Source organism: Talpa europaea (assembly GCF_964194135.1).
Source record: "Talpa europaea genome assembly, chromosome: 12".
Classification (NCBI taxonomy): domain Eukaryota; kingdom Metazoa; phylum Chordata; class Mammalia; order Eulipotyphla; family Talpidae; genus Talpa; species Talpa europaea.
Window position 1 is genome coordinate 11,430,355 of NC_140079.1, and position 17,255 is coordinate 11,447,609.

Below are 17,255 nucleotides of genomic sequence, written 5' to 3' on the forward strand. Positions count from 1 at the left end.
AAAAAGTGATAGCATCAAATAGTTCTTCTATAAATTGTGTTAAAATACCCTTATCACAAAAGTTACCATCATAACCATTTTTAAAGGCACAAGGCAGTAGTGGTAACTATATGCATATTGTTGTGCAACAGCTCCCTAAAACTTATTCATCTGCCAAAATTGAAACACAGTGTCTCCAGTGAACAGCAAGCTCCTTCAGCTCCTGGATACTAGACCTTCAGCTTCTTGGATACTAGACCTTACAGCATTTTCTTTCTGAGACTGCCTTATTACACTTAGCATAATGTCCTCAAGGTTCATCCATTTGTAACATGTCTCAGAATTCCTTCCTTTTCAAGGCTGAGTATTATTCTGTTGTATGGATAGAGCATTTTTTGTTTTTCGTTTTTTGTTTGTTTTTAAAGATTTATTTATTTATTTATACAAGCACTGGGTACAGTCAAAGCATGGGAGGGTGAGAGAATTCACCAGAGCGGGGAGCAGAACAGGCATACTGATGAAGAAATACACTGCTTAGGGGAGCAACGGGCATGGCAGGAGAGGTCTGTGTGCCATGTGGGATTCTTGCCGGCGGCCGGGGATCAAACCGGCGCTGCAGAGGCTGCGGGCAGCTTTAGAAGCAGTAGTTCTTGATCCAGGCACAGGTAGGGTGGTGGCTCTTGTATTATTGAAAGTTATAGCTCTCCTCCCTTCCAGAATGCGTGAATGTAACTAGTAAGGATATTTTTCATACTGTTTCAGTTGTTTTTTTTTTTTTTTAAGATTTATTTATTTATTTATACATGCACTGGGTACAGTCAGAAGTGCGGGAGGGTGAGCGAATTCACCAGAGCCAGAGCGGGGAGCAGAGCAGGCAGAAAGACAAGCACACTGCTGAGGGGAGTAGTGGGTGGCAGGAGAGGTCTGCGCGCCATGTGGGACCCTCCTCCGGTGGCCGGGGAGCAGCCGGGGATCGAACCAACGCTGCAGAGGCTGTGGGCAGCTTCGCAACCCAGTGCTCAACCGCTGCGCCACCGGGGAGGCCCCCTGTTTCAGTTTTTTAGGTCTTTCAGGAACCCCAGGTGTTCAGAACTTCTAATCTAAAGCCCTCCCTGTTAATTGTATTAGAGAGTCCATACAACTTCTTTTAGATCTACTAAAAACAATAATACAACTTTTTGATTTTCAAGAACAGTATTGTAAAACTCTTTAGGTCAATAAAGGGGGGCAGTGTCCTGTAATCCAGTACCACCAGCCAAAGTTTCCTCTCTACATAATTTTTTTTATTAGTGGGGCTTTTTTTAACTGTACTAATGCATTGTGAATAGTCTTCTCAATATCATCAAAATATTCTTTTTTGGGGTCCTTTATTTCTTATATACTAATTTACCATTAGTCATATTCACTTCTGTTGGTTTCGATAAGTACAGAGAGTAATGCATTTGCCGCAATTGAAGATACAGAATAATTCCATATTACACAAAATATCCTTCTTGCTGCTCTCCCCAGCTTCAGCTCCTGGCAATCACTGGTCTGTTTTCTGTTGTATATGTTTTTTCTCTTCTAGAATTTTTTGTAAATTCAGTCATTTGAGTGTGTAGTCTGTTGGGTCTGTACTCTTTTGCTTATTGTTAGATTCCATTTATCAAAATATTTACTACTTGGATTACAGTTCAGTCCTTCTATTTAAGCTTAAACTGCCTTCCCTCAGTGGATACTTTTACCCATCAGAACACTAAGCATCCTTATAGCTTCAATTATATTCTTTTGTTTATAATCCTTTTGTATTTTCCTAATATGAATACATGGCATCCTAAGGATTTAAGTCTAGCTCACATTTCTGCCCATGTTGGAATTATGTTCAGAGAAAGCAGAAAAGTATTATGAAGGATCAGACCACCAGGCCACTGGATTGTCTTTTTCTACTTTACACATTTCTGTTAATCATGATAATAATTGTTTCTATAAACCTCACATGCTTTTCCTTGAATACTCACAGTGACCTTGATCATAGAGGTCATGCTTGGAGTATACAGATAAGGAAACAGAAACTGCCTAAGTTCATAAATTGCCTCAGGGGACATAGCTAGTCACTGGTCACATTGGGGTCTTGTGACCCATGATTGTGAGAAGAATGGCAAACTGGACTTGTAATTTGTACTATATTTAATATCTTAATGCATTTTTTTCCTCTGGAAAGAAGAAAATGAGAAACAAAGATAATTCATAACAGATGCACTGTTACTTAGGGTACTATGAAATTGTAGCATTGTTAGTTTCTCTTAGGACTCTGAGATATTCATTTATTAAGTATGCAAGTGAGTAAGCATTTTAGCAAGAATAATGAATTTTGTGCAAAGCAGTTTAAGAAGAAATTTCATATTGCTGAAAGTCTTATTAAGGTTTAAATGCTGACTCATATCTTCTGGCATGCTGTGTGCCAGATTATATCATTTTATAGCAGACAAAATTAGTGTGCACTAAACAGCTGCTGAATGAATATTCCAAATTCTGAAACTCCTTCCCAATTTGGTATTTGCTCTTTGAGGCTTTGAATATCTATGTGCCAACTCTTTGCCTGCCATCTTTAAGTATGCCTACTTCATGTATTATTTATATCACCCCTTCATAGTCTTCCACTCATATTCCTATTGTTTCTTAATGCTTGGGAAATAATAAAGAAGGTACTGAATATAATCAGGTAAACTGCTTGATTTAAGAGCAAAGTGTGGAGGGGGCCCATTGGTCGTGGTGAAAGGATTATGGATGGGTGCCTTGGTGGTGGGTGTTGTGTGGTGACTTACATCTGAAGAGGCGTGGTCCTATACCTCTGAATCATGCAGTGTTATAAACCAGTGTTGTCTCAATGAGAGAAAGAGGGGTGGTGAGGGGAGTGTAAAAGTGATGGCTTTTGCCCAAATTCTGGTTCCCGTGGATATTGCTTTTATCAGCCCCAGCATCCCTCTCTGTCTTCTCAGATTTGATTTTTGATGGCCAGAGCTTTCCTCACATTGGCTATACTTATTTGCTAAGTGTAGGCTGTTGCAGGGACAGATGTTTCTGTGCAGGAGCCTAATAAAAAGAGTCCAGAGCCATTGATCACAGTTGGTGTTTGCAGGTGTAGTTCAGCCGGTATATATAAAGGTTTACAAAATAAACCAATGAATACAAGTCAGATACCAGTGAACCAAGAATATAAGTCTTATTAGGCTGAAGCTGAATACCACCATTATGGGATAAATTTCCAAGAGAAAGAAATAAACTGAAAATATTAGAAAGTATTTTAATTGGTATTTAGACATTATTATTGGGCCTCCCATTATTATTGGGTGGTACAGGGTTTGAAGTCAGCACTATCAAGCTGTCAGCAGCCACTGTAGCATGAAAGTTTGATCCCCGGCCAGGGAGCTGACCCACATGGCACAGCAGACCGCTCCTGTCTCGCCTGCTGCTCCCCTCTGCGGTGTATTTCAGTAGATCTGCCTGTTCTGCTCCCCACTCTGTCTCTGGTGAATCTGCTCCCCCTCCCAATATCTCTGGCCTATACCCCAGTTCTTGTATGCAAAATTAAAATAAATCTTAAAAAAAAAGTCATTATTATTAAAAAATAAAGGAGCCAGGGTATTAAAATTTGACTTTATAGTGCAGGAACAATAATTTCTCAGCTCTGGCAGCTGCTCCTGTATTTATTTTTTGCATATTTGCCTTAGTAAATAGATGCCTCGGTCAATGGGCATGTTTAATAATATCTTTAACCATTTTGTACTCATAAATCAGAAACAAAACTTTTCAATAATTTCTTCTCTAAATAACTTTGTACCTGGGATTTATACCTTCAGTAAATTTCAAAAAAATCCATATCTCTAAATGCTGAGGACGATTGGCTGTCTCCAGCAATCAGAATTTTTATTTGAAAATTCAAACTGAAATATTATCTTAATACTTTCTTAGAAAGTCATTCTGAAGTTTGATCAGTGAGAACAGAATGTGTTATGAATGCCTCATTTTTAAGCTTTTCTTTAAATTGTTCACATCAGGATCAGAAACAGTTTATATAAACTTTGGAATTCCCTTTCCTCATGAAATTTTGAAATGTCAGTATTGACATTCTGCTGTTAATTTATACCATATTAGTTGACATCTTTTTTAAAATGCTAAATGGAATTAAATAGCATTTAAATACAATTCATAAAGCTTACTTTTATTTTTATAAATGATGTATAGAATGCAGAAATACAGTAACAAAGGCTTCGTTTTGACTTTGAGTTGACTTCCTTCTCACTCACCAGCAATCTTGCCTATCACTCCTTTATCATTCATTAGTGCAGTGATTGAAATTTCCTTTTATAAACATTTAAGCTCTTTGACCTAATCAAATTTATAACTGATAATTAATGATGCCTTACTTTCTGTACAGTACAAGGAAATCATCAGTTGTCTGTACCCCCATGTCAACTCTTCATTTCTCAAAAATGTTCCAATGTTGCAATGTATATAATTGCAGTGTTCTGCAATTATATAACTTTTCTCTATTAAAAAGCTTCAAAAATATTACATTTCTTATTGAGACACTTTATGCTCTCAATTTTAATATTAGGATTTCAGTTTTGTTTTTTCTTTTGCTATGATTGCAAATGCTTTCATAGAAGTATATTTAAAAATTAGATAGGTTATGGCTCTTTGTTTTCGCTCTGCCAAAGGAATTTTATGCAGTATCCTATTATAAAACTTTAAATTTCTCATAAAAACCCGTAGTCATTCATTTTTGCATGCCCATTAAGTACTAAATATTCTAACTACTCAAGAAATGATTATAAATTCAAGCTGAAGGGAGTGCTTAAGGCTTGACAGTTATCTAGAGGAATTCGGTCATTCATAAGTCCATTTGTGTAGACATAACTAAATTCTTTGAGTGTCTGTTAGCTTTACTATGTGCATAGACTCTCACATAAAGTTTTCTTGCCTGTTTAGAGGGAATTTTAAATGGAACTTACTGTTTGTTATTTATTTTATAGGCATAATCACACATTTTTCTTTTCTGAAAACTTATTTTTCCCAGTAAGATATTGATTGCATATATTCCAGCATCTGCAATTAATTAAAATCTTTACAACTTCCTTAAACCTAAATACTATAAACTATTTCCATTTTATAATTGAGAAATCTGAGACAATTAAGTGGTTGACAGTAAGATCTAAATTGGTGAGATTTTTAACTTACAGGTTTAACTTAAAACCTTTAAGGTTAAACCTTTATCAGTAATGACTGATATACTCATTATTTAATAATAAATACTTTAATATTTTCACCTTAAATGTATTTGAATTCAGAAAAATTAAAAATATTTGATTCATTTAGCAAATATTTATAGAGAATTTACTCCTTCTGTGCTTAATTGACTTTAGCAGTGAGTGAGGGCTGTGAGGCCTCGCTCCATGGAACTCACTCCCACCCCATACCTTGCCCTGGCATCTTTTCTATTTCACTGTTTCTGAATTGTTCACTTAGGATCAGCAGTTTATTAGAAAGAATACACCTTTTGAATTCTGTGTGTCAGTCTAGAGAATTCTCAAACCTGAGAAGGTTGTGAGAACCCCTGAATTTGCAGTGGCCCAGGCGGAAAAACAGGTAGCTAAAGAATCCCATTTGTGGCTGACAGTTACTTGGTGTTGGAGAATTAATGTCAAAAACAGACCATGTTTGTTGTAAGGAAATAGCACACAGCAGCAAGAGGCATAGAAGAGCATTCCAGGACAGAAATAACAGGTGTGAAAACTCTAGAGTTCGGAAGGTGACTTGACTTATTCCAGGACCTGAAAGCAAATATCATTTAAAGATTATAAGCAGGTGATAAACATGATCGGATTTGAAACATTAAAAAATCTAATTACAACCCTGAGGATGGGAGTAATCAGAGGAGAGGAAGGGTGGTTGCAAGGAGACTTATTAGAAAACTTGTGCAATATTTCACAAAAAAAAAAAAAAAGGCACAAGAGACAAGGGTAGTGAAAGTGGAGATGGAGAAACACAGTGACATAGAAAGCACCATGACAGTTCTCCGAGGCATTCAAAATATGCTTGATTCTGAAGAAATATTGTACCAACAGCAAGTCCAGAGCTTTAATGGTGAAGTTGAGATTCGAGGTGATGTAGGAGAAGACCAAGAGTATGTCCAGGTTTCTGTAACTTGGTCAGGGTAGTCTTGTGAATTACCATTTCTTAATTTTGAAAATGGGAATGATTCTTTTTCTTCCTGCTTCATAGGGTTTGAAGATTAATTAAGATTATCTTCAAGATACAAGTTAGACTACTTTGCAAATTGATTGTGGAAGAAAAGCACTTTATATTGCATTTCTTGCCATTATTAAAATCGAACCCAAAAACTGGCTGGGTAACATTTCTTTTTTGAATATTTTCATCTGCCCTACTTATAATTGACTGTTCCAAGCAACTATTTTAGGAATTCATACCTATTTTAGGTGACCTTGTTTCCTCAGAGGTTCTAAAACTATATTTCAGGAATAGCCAGTTCACAAAGGTGACTCTGGTCTCTTTGTTATGTGTGTAAACTACTTTCTTTCTCTGTGCCTTAAGAGAGGCATGTGGGTATGTATGGCATTGAGGTTCTTGCTTTGTTTCAAGCAGGCTGGGAAGACGGGGGAGTGATTGGTCAGTGAAGGAGGAGTGCTGGCAGCTTCTGACCTGGCAGTGGCACAAGAAAAAGAAGCATGTTAACAGCTGGGATCCATAATTAAAACCTTTGGGAGATCTATAAGTTGAAGACTGTATTGCCAGCTGTTATGCAGGGCCAAGTGGGGCCCATTCACCCTTGATAGGCCACCCCCAGAAATAGCAGAACCTGATTTTCATTTAAGAGCTTGTATGGGTAACTCACTATCCTAGAACAGTTCATTTTTTTCCAGGGCCTTTGACTTGTTTGCTATTACACCCCTTACCCTGCACCCCCCCCCCCCCATAACCTAGTAGTGTGTCTAGTGCCTATAGTAGCTCCTTAATAATGATCCATTGAGTGAAGGTGTTTTTGTAGGTTACCTTCACAGTATTTACTAAGCTGGTTTTATCCCACCATATTTACCACATAAAACTATGCTTCTCTGCATACTGAGTTTACTGCCCACCTCTTTCATTGGCTCCCTTCACTCGTCTGGATTAAATTGTTACCTGCCTTCAGATTGTGCACACACTTTCCATTGCTGTCACAATGCAGTGAGATGTAAGCTACAAATGTAAGCACTTTCCTGCTAAGATGCTTGAGATAATTGAATAAAATACTGCCCTAAGTTCCCTTTTACTTATATCAGTAACTTTCCAGTTTATGTGTCCTGATATGTCACAATCAGTTGGGAGGTGAAAGGTAAATCAGAGTTTTTGTGCTGTCTCTTATAAAAATGAGTCCAGAAGAAGATAATTTATAAATATAGTACCACCCTTCTTATCTTTTAAATGATTCCTGAAATCACAAGGGCAGAGAGAGGACAGCTAGGATATTCATTTTCTTTACCACCTTGTGTAGCTGGCTGGGAAGAGCTTACTTCTAAACAGAGCTTATCAGAAAGACAAACATTCTCCAGAATGTTTTCATTATGGTAAAGCCCTCTTCACTTAATGACTTTTATTTATGCTTCAGTTTTGTTGTAGATAATAGTAGTTTGTTTACTTTTTACTAAGTTAAAGGTATGAGTTACATACTTTTCATAATATGGTTATGTTACATTTTACACTGTTTCTAACCATTCAGAAGATGAATCATAAGATGAAATGATCAACATAAAATGTCTTTTTCCCAACATCCCTACACTTTTAATAGCTTGAAATCAAGTTTCTGAAAAATGATTGGCCACTGAAATTCATTTGTTATGAATTAAGGTGTGTAATGTCGCACAGACAAAAAGACAGGTAACTTTTCATCATTCTGAATTATATTTTCCTTCAAATAAACATGTGCACTAGAATGCTGAGTAAGGTATTTAGACTAAGTATCACTTTATAATTTATTTCTCTTATTCTAGTTACCTTATGAAGGTCACTTGCTCTAAAATAAATGTTAAAGGGACTTAATAATATTTGGTTTTAAAATCAGTTAAACTATTCCACTTGAAGTGTTAGAGTTACAGATCTCAAAGCCAGCACAGCAACTGGAAATTAGAGAAATCCCTAGAAGCAAGGAAATCATGGTGAGTGAACCCAATTCTTCCTAAATCTTTGACTAAATGTCACATTTCACAGGCTCAAGGAGACCCATAGGAAACATGCTAAAAAATAGCGGTTGGGAGTTACAAGAATAAAACAGACATAAGCTGCTGAGTACCATGGGTTAAGAGAGAGCTTGCAGCTTGAATCCAAGCAAGGAGGCTGCCTATTAGAATATAAATACAATAATCCTTAGTGAAATCTGAGTGAGAAATCAGCGTTTCTATAAACTATGTTGTCTATGCTATCTAGTCTTATTTAAAAAAAACAAAACAAAACCACGAGGTGTACAGTTAAGCAGGACACTATGACCCACACCCAAAAAAAGCCACAGTCAGTAGAAACTCTTAGCCCAGATTTTAATTTAGAAAAAACTTCAGAGCAGCTCTTTTGAATACAAAGTATTAGAAAAAAGTATGTTCAAGGAATTAAAGGAAAATATGGTTTAAATGAATAAACAGGTAATCTCAGCAGAGCAATAATAGCTATGTTAAGAACAAAACAACATAAACAAACCTGGAAGTCTTTGTGCTGAAGACTACAATTACTTAAAAAAGAAAAAAAAATGCTATATAAGCGCAAAAGCAGTTTGGAAATACCAGGGAAAAGAAATAACAAGTTTGAACACCCAGTAGAAATGACCCTACCCAGGGAGAAAAATGAATGTACCCCAGGAGAAGTTGGCTGTTACTGAACTTAGGTGTTAACTACTTCGTGTTGTAAAGTAGTCTGGTATACACTGTATTTACAACCACAGAAAGTGAGATGAGAAGTTTAAAGATATTTGAAGAAATAATGGGCTAAAACTTCTCAGAGTTAATGAAAAACATTGATAGATCCAAGAAGCTTGCAGACCCTTGAGAAGGATGATCACAAAGAAAAGCATTCCTAGAAGTGCTGTGTGATGGAGATTGCAATATGATAGAGAACAATTTGAAAGCAGCCAGAGGAATATAACGCCTTTTGCTTATACTTCAAGGGAAAAAAACTGAAAAATATTTGTTATGGTGATAAAATATGAGCTTAGAAAGAATTAGAATTTTGGAAAGCTTATATTCAGCAATACTTTCTTAATGTGTCACTTGGGAAAACTTGTATCCACCAATAGCATCCCATGTTTTAAAAGGCTTTTCATCTGATATTGATGGGAACATTAAAAAATGTGGCTTTTAAAAATATTGTATAATGAAGTATGTCTGTGTTTAAGGATCTACATAAGGAAGATCTGCATAATTCTGGAATCATTATTTTTCAAATGGCCAATGTGTGATGTTATGAAGTTATTCACTGGTAAAATACCCATTCAGAGCACAAAGTAGATAATGGATTCTTATATAACAGAGTTCACTGGTAGACTTCATATTCCACATTGCAACTGCAGTTTAAGGAACTACCACTCATCCAGGTTTCTTGTGACACTGAAGATAAGTAACTGCAGTGATATGAAAAGACTACTAAATTACTCCCCTCTTTGGTAACTACCCTCTGTGAGAGACTAGATTTTCTTCATATACTTCAGAACAACAGCAGAAGCAGATTTGAGGCTCTATCTTTTAATGCCAGACATTAAATAAACTTGCAAAAATATCCTTCTGGTTTTGACCTTAAAGATTTTTTTCATAAAAATCTGCTCTTGATATATAGTGACTATAACTATTTCTTTTAAATTAATTTTTAAAATTCTTATTTTTAATTTCTAATACAGTAAATATCAGCAGATAGACTACACATTAACAGAGGCTCTCTGGGGTCCTTCATACTTTTTAATTGTAAAGATGCCCTGACACCAAGAAACTTGAGAGTTGTTTTGACTCTGCTCGACACATATAGACAGCAAATTCCTTTAAGTGCATGGAAAATTAGAACTCTAATGTAGCCCAGGAGATTAGTGTTCTTGAGTATATGATGACATTTGGTTTTGGTTGATACCCTTGATTATTTTCAAGTAGACTGTGTGTATGCTGTCAGGCAGGCTGCTTCCTATTTTGAATGGCAGCCTTTTTTTCTCCCCATTTGTTACTTGTTTCCATACATTGCTTTTTTTAAAGCAGGAAACTTTACCAGGGAATTGATGAGATTTGTGCCTCAGTGATTAGTCCTTATTTTCTTTACTTCTTTTTTCCTTTTGTTACGGTTAGACATTATCCAGAGAGCTGTTCAGAGTGTTAGGATCTTCTACAGTGGCCTGCTTTGTTATCCTAAGTTGTTACTAAATTTTTAGGAAAAAAGCATACAATATTTGAAATCAGAGGATCACTGAAGTTTTTCCCAGATGATGTGAAGAATTAAAAAAGATGGTAACAAACAAAGTCATTCAGATTTTATTTTTTTTAGTCCTACTTATAACCTGTTACATGCATGTGGCCGTGCTTGCTTATCAACTAGGTGACAAAACTGTTCTGCTGGAAATAAATTTGTTAGAAGGGGTGTTTATCATATAAATATCTAGTTTATTGGCATTACTTTTTCTTTAGTTAAAATAAACCATCATATAGCAAAAGAAAAAAGACCCACTTTCCCACCTACTTGCATGAAACTGCATAGTTTCCCTTTTTACTTTGTTCGTTGCACTTGGTACTGATTCTTGAATTTTGAAGGCCTTTCACTATTAACGAACTATTGTAGATCTGATTGTAATTTTTGAGACTGAGGATAGTGTTGTACAATAATCAGAGAGATATTTCTCTACTCTCTTCTAGACTTTTATATTTTCAGCTAATAGTTTTGAGACTTACGTGTGTGGCACTTTATTTCTCTGATAGCTGAGTTACATGGAAGTAATACATCTGACAGTTTTTCCTCTTATTGGCTTTAATGGACTTAATAGTGATTTACTTTCTGAAATGACACGGATTTTCCTTCTCTTTGCAAATGATTATGTCTCTTTGCAAATGAAAGTCGTAGAGGCTTTCACCAGAATATGAGGGCTCTACTTTGAGGTTCTCAGCTAGAGGGATATTTATTTAGCTACAGAAATAAGGCCTGATGATTTCTCAACTGTGTTCTTAAATCAGTTTTCCTTGTTTGTGTGTGGTTTTTTTTAGACCAAAGATGAAGAAGAAGCCTTTCTGGATTGGAGTGACGATGATGGTGATGGATTTGACCCAAGCACACTTCCGGATCCAGATAAGCACAGAAGCTCTGAAGAATCAGATAGTGAAGATATGGAAGATAAAATTAGGTACATTTTTACCATTGTTATTAAGTACACGGGTCATCTCCTTTTAAAAAGTTCAGAAGATGTCTAGAGTCACAAGAGTTATGTTCTTCTCAGATGTATGAATGAACAGAGTTGCTTTTTCTTTTTATGGTCTTATTCTTGTCTCTTTCTGAATCCATTATGATTAAGTATTTCATGCACTGGGGTATATTTAATGCAAACAGAGGCAGGATTATTTTGATTCTCTGTCAGGACTCTGAGAGTGGTGGTAAAAATCCTCTGAATTTTAAATAAGGGCAGTTTATAGCTTCACATCCTTTGATATAAAATTCAGTAGCATACACACACACACACACAGAGTAATGGAAAACTTACACATAAACAGGACTTGACACATTCTTTGTTTAAAATCTGCTCATTTGTAATGTGGACTTATTTGCTACCATGCCAGAAACAATGAAATATGATGAATAATAGTGTGACTTGTCAGCGTTCGTTTTCACAGGGCTGTGTGTTAGATTACACTGAGACTCTATTAATTTAAAAGTTCAGGACATTGAACTTTATGGACATTCTAAACAGATGAGCTTAGTCTAAATTTATGAGGGGAAAGGGACTTATTAATGGCAAATGAAGTTCATAGGGTAGAGGGGAAGAAGGCTTTGATTGAACCCCTCCAGTGCTAGCCCAGGGAGGGTAAAACTGGAGAAATGGCCTCTGAGAGCTGTGTTGCCATTTTAAGTAAGAACAACAATATGAAAAGGTCTTAAGAAGATTATCCCTGCAGGAGGGAATGCTGTAGAGATCATTTCCATTTCCGAGTTACCCTTCATTTAATCTTGTGCTCATTTAAATAGAGAATTATTTTGTAATATATATATATATAGAATAGTATTTAACTTAACCAAGGTACCATCTTCCCAAAAGACTCTAGAAACTTGAGGTGCTTGCCTTTGATCAACTAGGGAGTGGACAGTAGTTTTACCACCACAGAAGACGCTGCAGAAGAAAATAACTTGATAAGAATTTAGAAAAACACACAAATGTATGTAGTGAGGTTCCATAATTTAGGTTCTGGGCATATTCCTAATCTCTAGAAATTGACCTGTAAGAGTAAAGGTGCATACTTTGCTTCAGAAGATGCCTTGGTGCACCTGTTGGGGCCTGGAATTTGTGGTCTAATTAACATGGAAGTCTTTATACCATTAACTAACAAATGTTTCTGTGTAATTTTACTCTATGGTGGGAGCATTAATCGGGTCTCACAGTTTGTTAGGCAGTCATATTTTGCACATCTTTCTAATATTACCTTTATAACAAAGAGTAACTTTTGAAAGCATGGGCAAGATGTCAGCATTCCTTCTGTATCTGATTCATAAAGATATTTTCCTAACATTTTTAATGATAGTTTCTGGGTCATTGTTAATCTATGTCATTCTCCTGGCATTTCTAACCTTCATTGTGACATTTTCCGCAACTACTTAGTTATATGACTTGTCCTCTCACGGTGTCACATATTTCATCCTCTTAATTAGCCTGTAATTGTTTGATAGCCAAAAACTGTCTTTATAACAACACTTTAAGCTCTAATCCCTGCTCCTGCCCCCAACATTAATGTCACAGACGCAGGCCTTGAAATATTGAATTGATTCATTAAAGAGGTTTATAGAGTAAAAAATAAGTGGAACTATAAACTGATTTTATATATAAAATTATGTCATATAACTCATATATGTCTATATATGGTAATGTAATTGGTATTAGTAAGGTTCTGAAATAATGGTTGGAGAATTGGAAGAAGCCAAGCTCAGGTACTGTAGCAGAGGTAGACAAGAAGGTAGGTGTACCTTGAGATGCCAAAACATCTTCAAGGTTCAGATGAAAAATATTTAAGCATTAAAGGAAAATAAAATACTTTACTTTCAGGTACAACTAGTTAATTCTGAATTATCAGAGATTGAAATGAATTGGTAAATTTATCTTAAATTGAAGAAAAAAAATGTCTTTTGTGGAAGAGACTACCCACAGGGCTTTATTCTTTCAGCACATTTTAGGGTTTTCCTGACAGTTTTGTCTTTTGTTTGTCAACACAGTGATTATCTAGTCTAGCCTCCCTCTTCTTATAGTTGAAGAGGCAAAAGGGTAAAATAAATTGTCTATGGTCACAGTACAAGTCAGGGACAGATTCTGTAGTCCTAATACTGCAATCAAATTATGTAGAATTACTGTAGCATTAGGAGAGGTAGCTCAGGGACACTGCTGGGAAATCACATTTAATGTCATTCCCCTGAAATCTTGGTCCACAGTCTAAACATAGGAGAGACTTGACGAGGCCATGGTTTCCCAACCTCAGCATTATTGGCAACCTGGCCCAGATAATTGTTTAAGGAATCTGGAGGTGGTTGTAGACTATTCTTTATCATCCTTAGCCTCAATCACTAGCCCTTTCCCATCTGGGACAACCAGAAATATCTTCAGAAATTGCAAGGTGTCAAATGTCCCACAATTGAGAACCCCTGGACTGAAACCAGGATTGGAAGGTGTATATTACTGGTGCTTAATTTCCCCTGCTTCTCATCCAGGTTGGGCTTTGTCTGCCACTCTTAGACTAGGAGGCAGGATATAGATATAAGTTATATAGGAAGTCTGTCTGTGAAATTTCTAGTTGCAATCTCATTTTCTTTTTTTCCCTCCTATTTTTTTTCCTTTTTGCTTCTCTTAAAATTACTGCAGTGGCAGTGAATAAAGATATATGTAAACAAAAACCAAAATTCTTTTGGATAAGGAAAAGCATTCACTAGTAAATCCATATACACTAGAATTTGAGAGTAGTAATTTCTTTTCATAATAATAGCACCAGTTTGGCTGCATCTTTTTTTCTTTGCCTCACGTAAACATGACTAGTTGGTAAGATGTTGTGAGGTCAGTTCAGCGGGTCCTGCTGGCACAATCATGGGCTTTATTTGCTGCACTTTTTCTAGCCTCGACTTAATAATTGTAGGCCCACCCAGTGTTCCAGCCTCTTGGCCATCTGTACTCTGACAGTTGGTTATTCTCTGGATATTAACTTTGCATCTTCAGGTCTGCCAGTTAGATACACCAGTTAGAAAATGGCTCTTCCAACCTAACTCCACAAGCAATTTTCTTTGAAAATTTCCTCTGGGTCTTCTTTTTCCTTCACTTAGGTGACACCCACAAATATTGAGCATGAGTAACACTTCTGTTTCTTCACAGGGAAAGCTAGTTAGTATGAATGGGGCAAGGAGGGGCAGGTGTAGTGGACAACGACCGAATCTGAGGTCAGTAATTCCTCCTCAGGGAGGTCTGTTAGGCTTTTAAACAGTTTGTACTTCGCTGCCTCCTCAGCTCAGCTGCAGTGGAATTTAAACTGCTTTCAGCCCTCTGTGGGATATCAGAATTGCCATCTCTAACACTGACATTCCAAAGAGATTGTGATGTGCATCATCCAACTCCTTTAAGGGAGCATCACAGAAAGAGATGTCTTGTTTATTGCATCGTTCCAGGGACAATGAAAAATAATGTGACCTTGAGTTCCTTTTAAAAGCTTTTAAGAATACTGCTTGGATGGCTCCATTTATCTTCAGAGTCAGAACTGTGAAATTGGGGAGTGGGCCATCTACCCGCAGAACAGAAGGATGTCAGCTACTTGGTCAGTGTGGGGAGATGTCTGAAATCTTCAAGCTTTTGTGTACTGTTTTTGAAAACAGGTGTAGCAAGGAGAGCTTGCTTTGATGCTTTCTGATTTCTTTTCGCACCTTCATCCATTTACCAGTTGGTCCAGCTGGGCTTTACTCTGTGACTTTCAGTTGTGATTCCTCCTTTGAATCTGCAGGATTAGCATAGTTATTGTTATTAAAGTGGAACGATTTGGTAGGAAGCCTTGTAGTAGACTCTGTGACATATAGAATTTATGGGTTACCTGGGAATCATGTGTTCTTGTCTCCAGTGAGTACTTGAGGTAGCTTTTTATACATTTTAAGGGTGAAAAATACCTCAAATAACTACAGTTGTCTGTGTGCTCATAAATGATTTTTCTTTATCTCCAAATAGTTCATATAAGGTAGTTATACCACTTTCACAATAAAATGTTTCAACAAGCTTCTGTATGCAGTGCCAAGAAGTGGAATAAGAACCTTCTGCATCATTTAAATTATATTTTACTTATTTATTTAAGAGTTAAAACTCTCCACTTGATCTTGTTCATTTCTGGCTTGTTGTCATATTTCTTTTATCCATTCTTTCAACGAAGAATGTTTTGTGCCTGTCATGTGCCTAGTTTAGTAAGTGCTGGTACCTCCTTCCTGTTTTCACAAAGCTTTAATTCAGTGGACTTCACGAATAGCTAAGAAACAGTTGCAAGAGAATGTGATGGACACATGGGGTGATTTGTGCCCTGAGGGAGGTGCAGTGGAGGGGAGTAGAGGGTGACCATGGAGTGCATGTTGGTGATGAACTAACCAGGGCCTGATGAGTCAGGCAGATCTTCCTGAAGGGAACGGTGTCTAGGCTAATTCCGAAGTCTTAACTGAGTAGGGACTTGAGTAACTTGCGCTTCTAGAGAATGTGGGTTTTGAAGTGAAACAAGAGTGTTTTTAACCATATTCCAATTAAGAGCTTCTTTCAATAAAGTTGTTCCTTTTAGCCATGCCTCACAAGCTTAGAGATTTGATTCTGAGCATGTAATAGGAGATTAATTTTTGTGTATCTGGTAGCATTCATCATGTTTGGTTTATGGCCATTTTCATGTGAATTGCTAATGATGTGAAAATTTGCAAAGCATTAAATACGATGAAAAAGAAGCAGCTGGATATTCCAGATATTCATTATCCAGTCAAATTAAGTTTTTAATATTTATAGTCTTAGCCTTTTTCAAACAAACAAAAAAAAACCAAAAACAGAAAAGGTTGTGGTTATTGCCTCATATCAATCTTTTCTTCACAGAATGCAGTGTCTAAGGCAGGTTACTTTATAAAAGAATTGTGTGGTGGGATATTTGGTAGATTATTCTAGGTAGCGTAAGACCAATTATACCAGTAATTCTTACAGACACAGTGCCTTCTATGTGAATGGATACCCTCTACAGAGCAAACTGTTTTGTATCTAATTGAATTACATGTTCTTTTTACCTCATCTTGCACAGCTCTGAATTAAGACTGATCAAGAATTTTTTTGTGTGTTTATTTTTTGGGAAATTTTTGTTTGTTTGGAGTTATGTTTAAAAATATGTTCCATATTAATTTTGGTATTTTTGAGCGAACTGCCTTTTCATGCATACAGAAGTTACCTTTTGTATGAAGAAAATTAACTATGTTATCTCAAGTTTCTTCTGGTATTGTTCCTAACATCTCTTCAGGTAATTTTGTCCAGGGACTACCCTTCCATGACTTAATGGTCAGCTTTGTGTTGTGTGGAAGGCTTTTCAGTAGGAAAAGAAAAGTGTGTGAGTCAAAGATGGATTTCTGGAGAAACAAAATTCCCAGGAAACATTTTTATTTCCTCCTTAAATACTTTTGGTTGGGACTGCATATGGCACATTATATGTTTTATGTACGTCTTAGTGGACTTACTAGTGCTGACTGTATTAATGGTATGGTGATCATTAAAAGAAAAATACTGTTGACTACAGTTTCCACTTGCTTGAGCTCCTTTTCGTAGGTGAAGGGAGTTGTGAGTGAGAGAAGTAGAAAGGAAACAGCTCAGCTTAATGATATATTGACCTAACTGTGAGCCTGCCATTCTTTTCTCCATCTTCAAGAGATTAATCCCCAATTCCAGTATGCCTAGCATCTTTCAAGAGAAAATCTCAGTTTGATAGTTCTATGAACTATCAAAATTCATAGAGCTTTGCCCAGAACTTAACATGAATTGTAGGTGACACAAGGAA

The 17,255-nt window shown here is 36.5% G+C and overlaps 1 protein-coding gene across 1 annotated transcript in view; it reads left to right on the top strand.

Moving 5' to 3' along the window:
* DDX10 (DEAD-box helicase 10) overlaps positions 1-17,255 on the top strand; it is a gene marked incomplete at its 5' end in the record, with an annotated part of 219,133 nt that overhangs the window by 188,086 nt on the left and 13,792 nt on the right. The window contains one exon of the mRNA XM_084251435.1: positions 11,235-11,371. Coding sequence (XP_084107561.1) covers positions 11,235-11,371 — 137 coding nt within the window. The remainder of the gene's footprint in view (positions 1-11,234; positions 11,372-17,255) is intronic.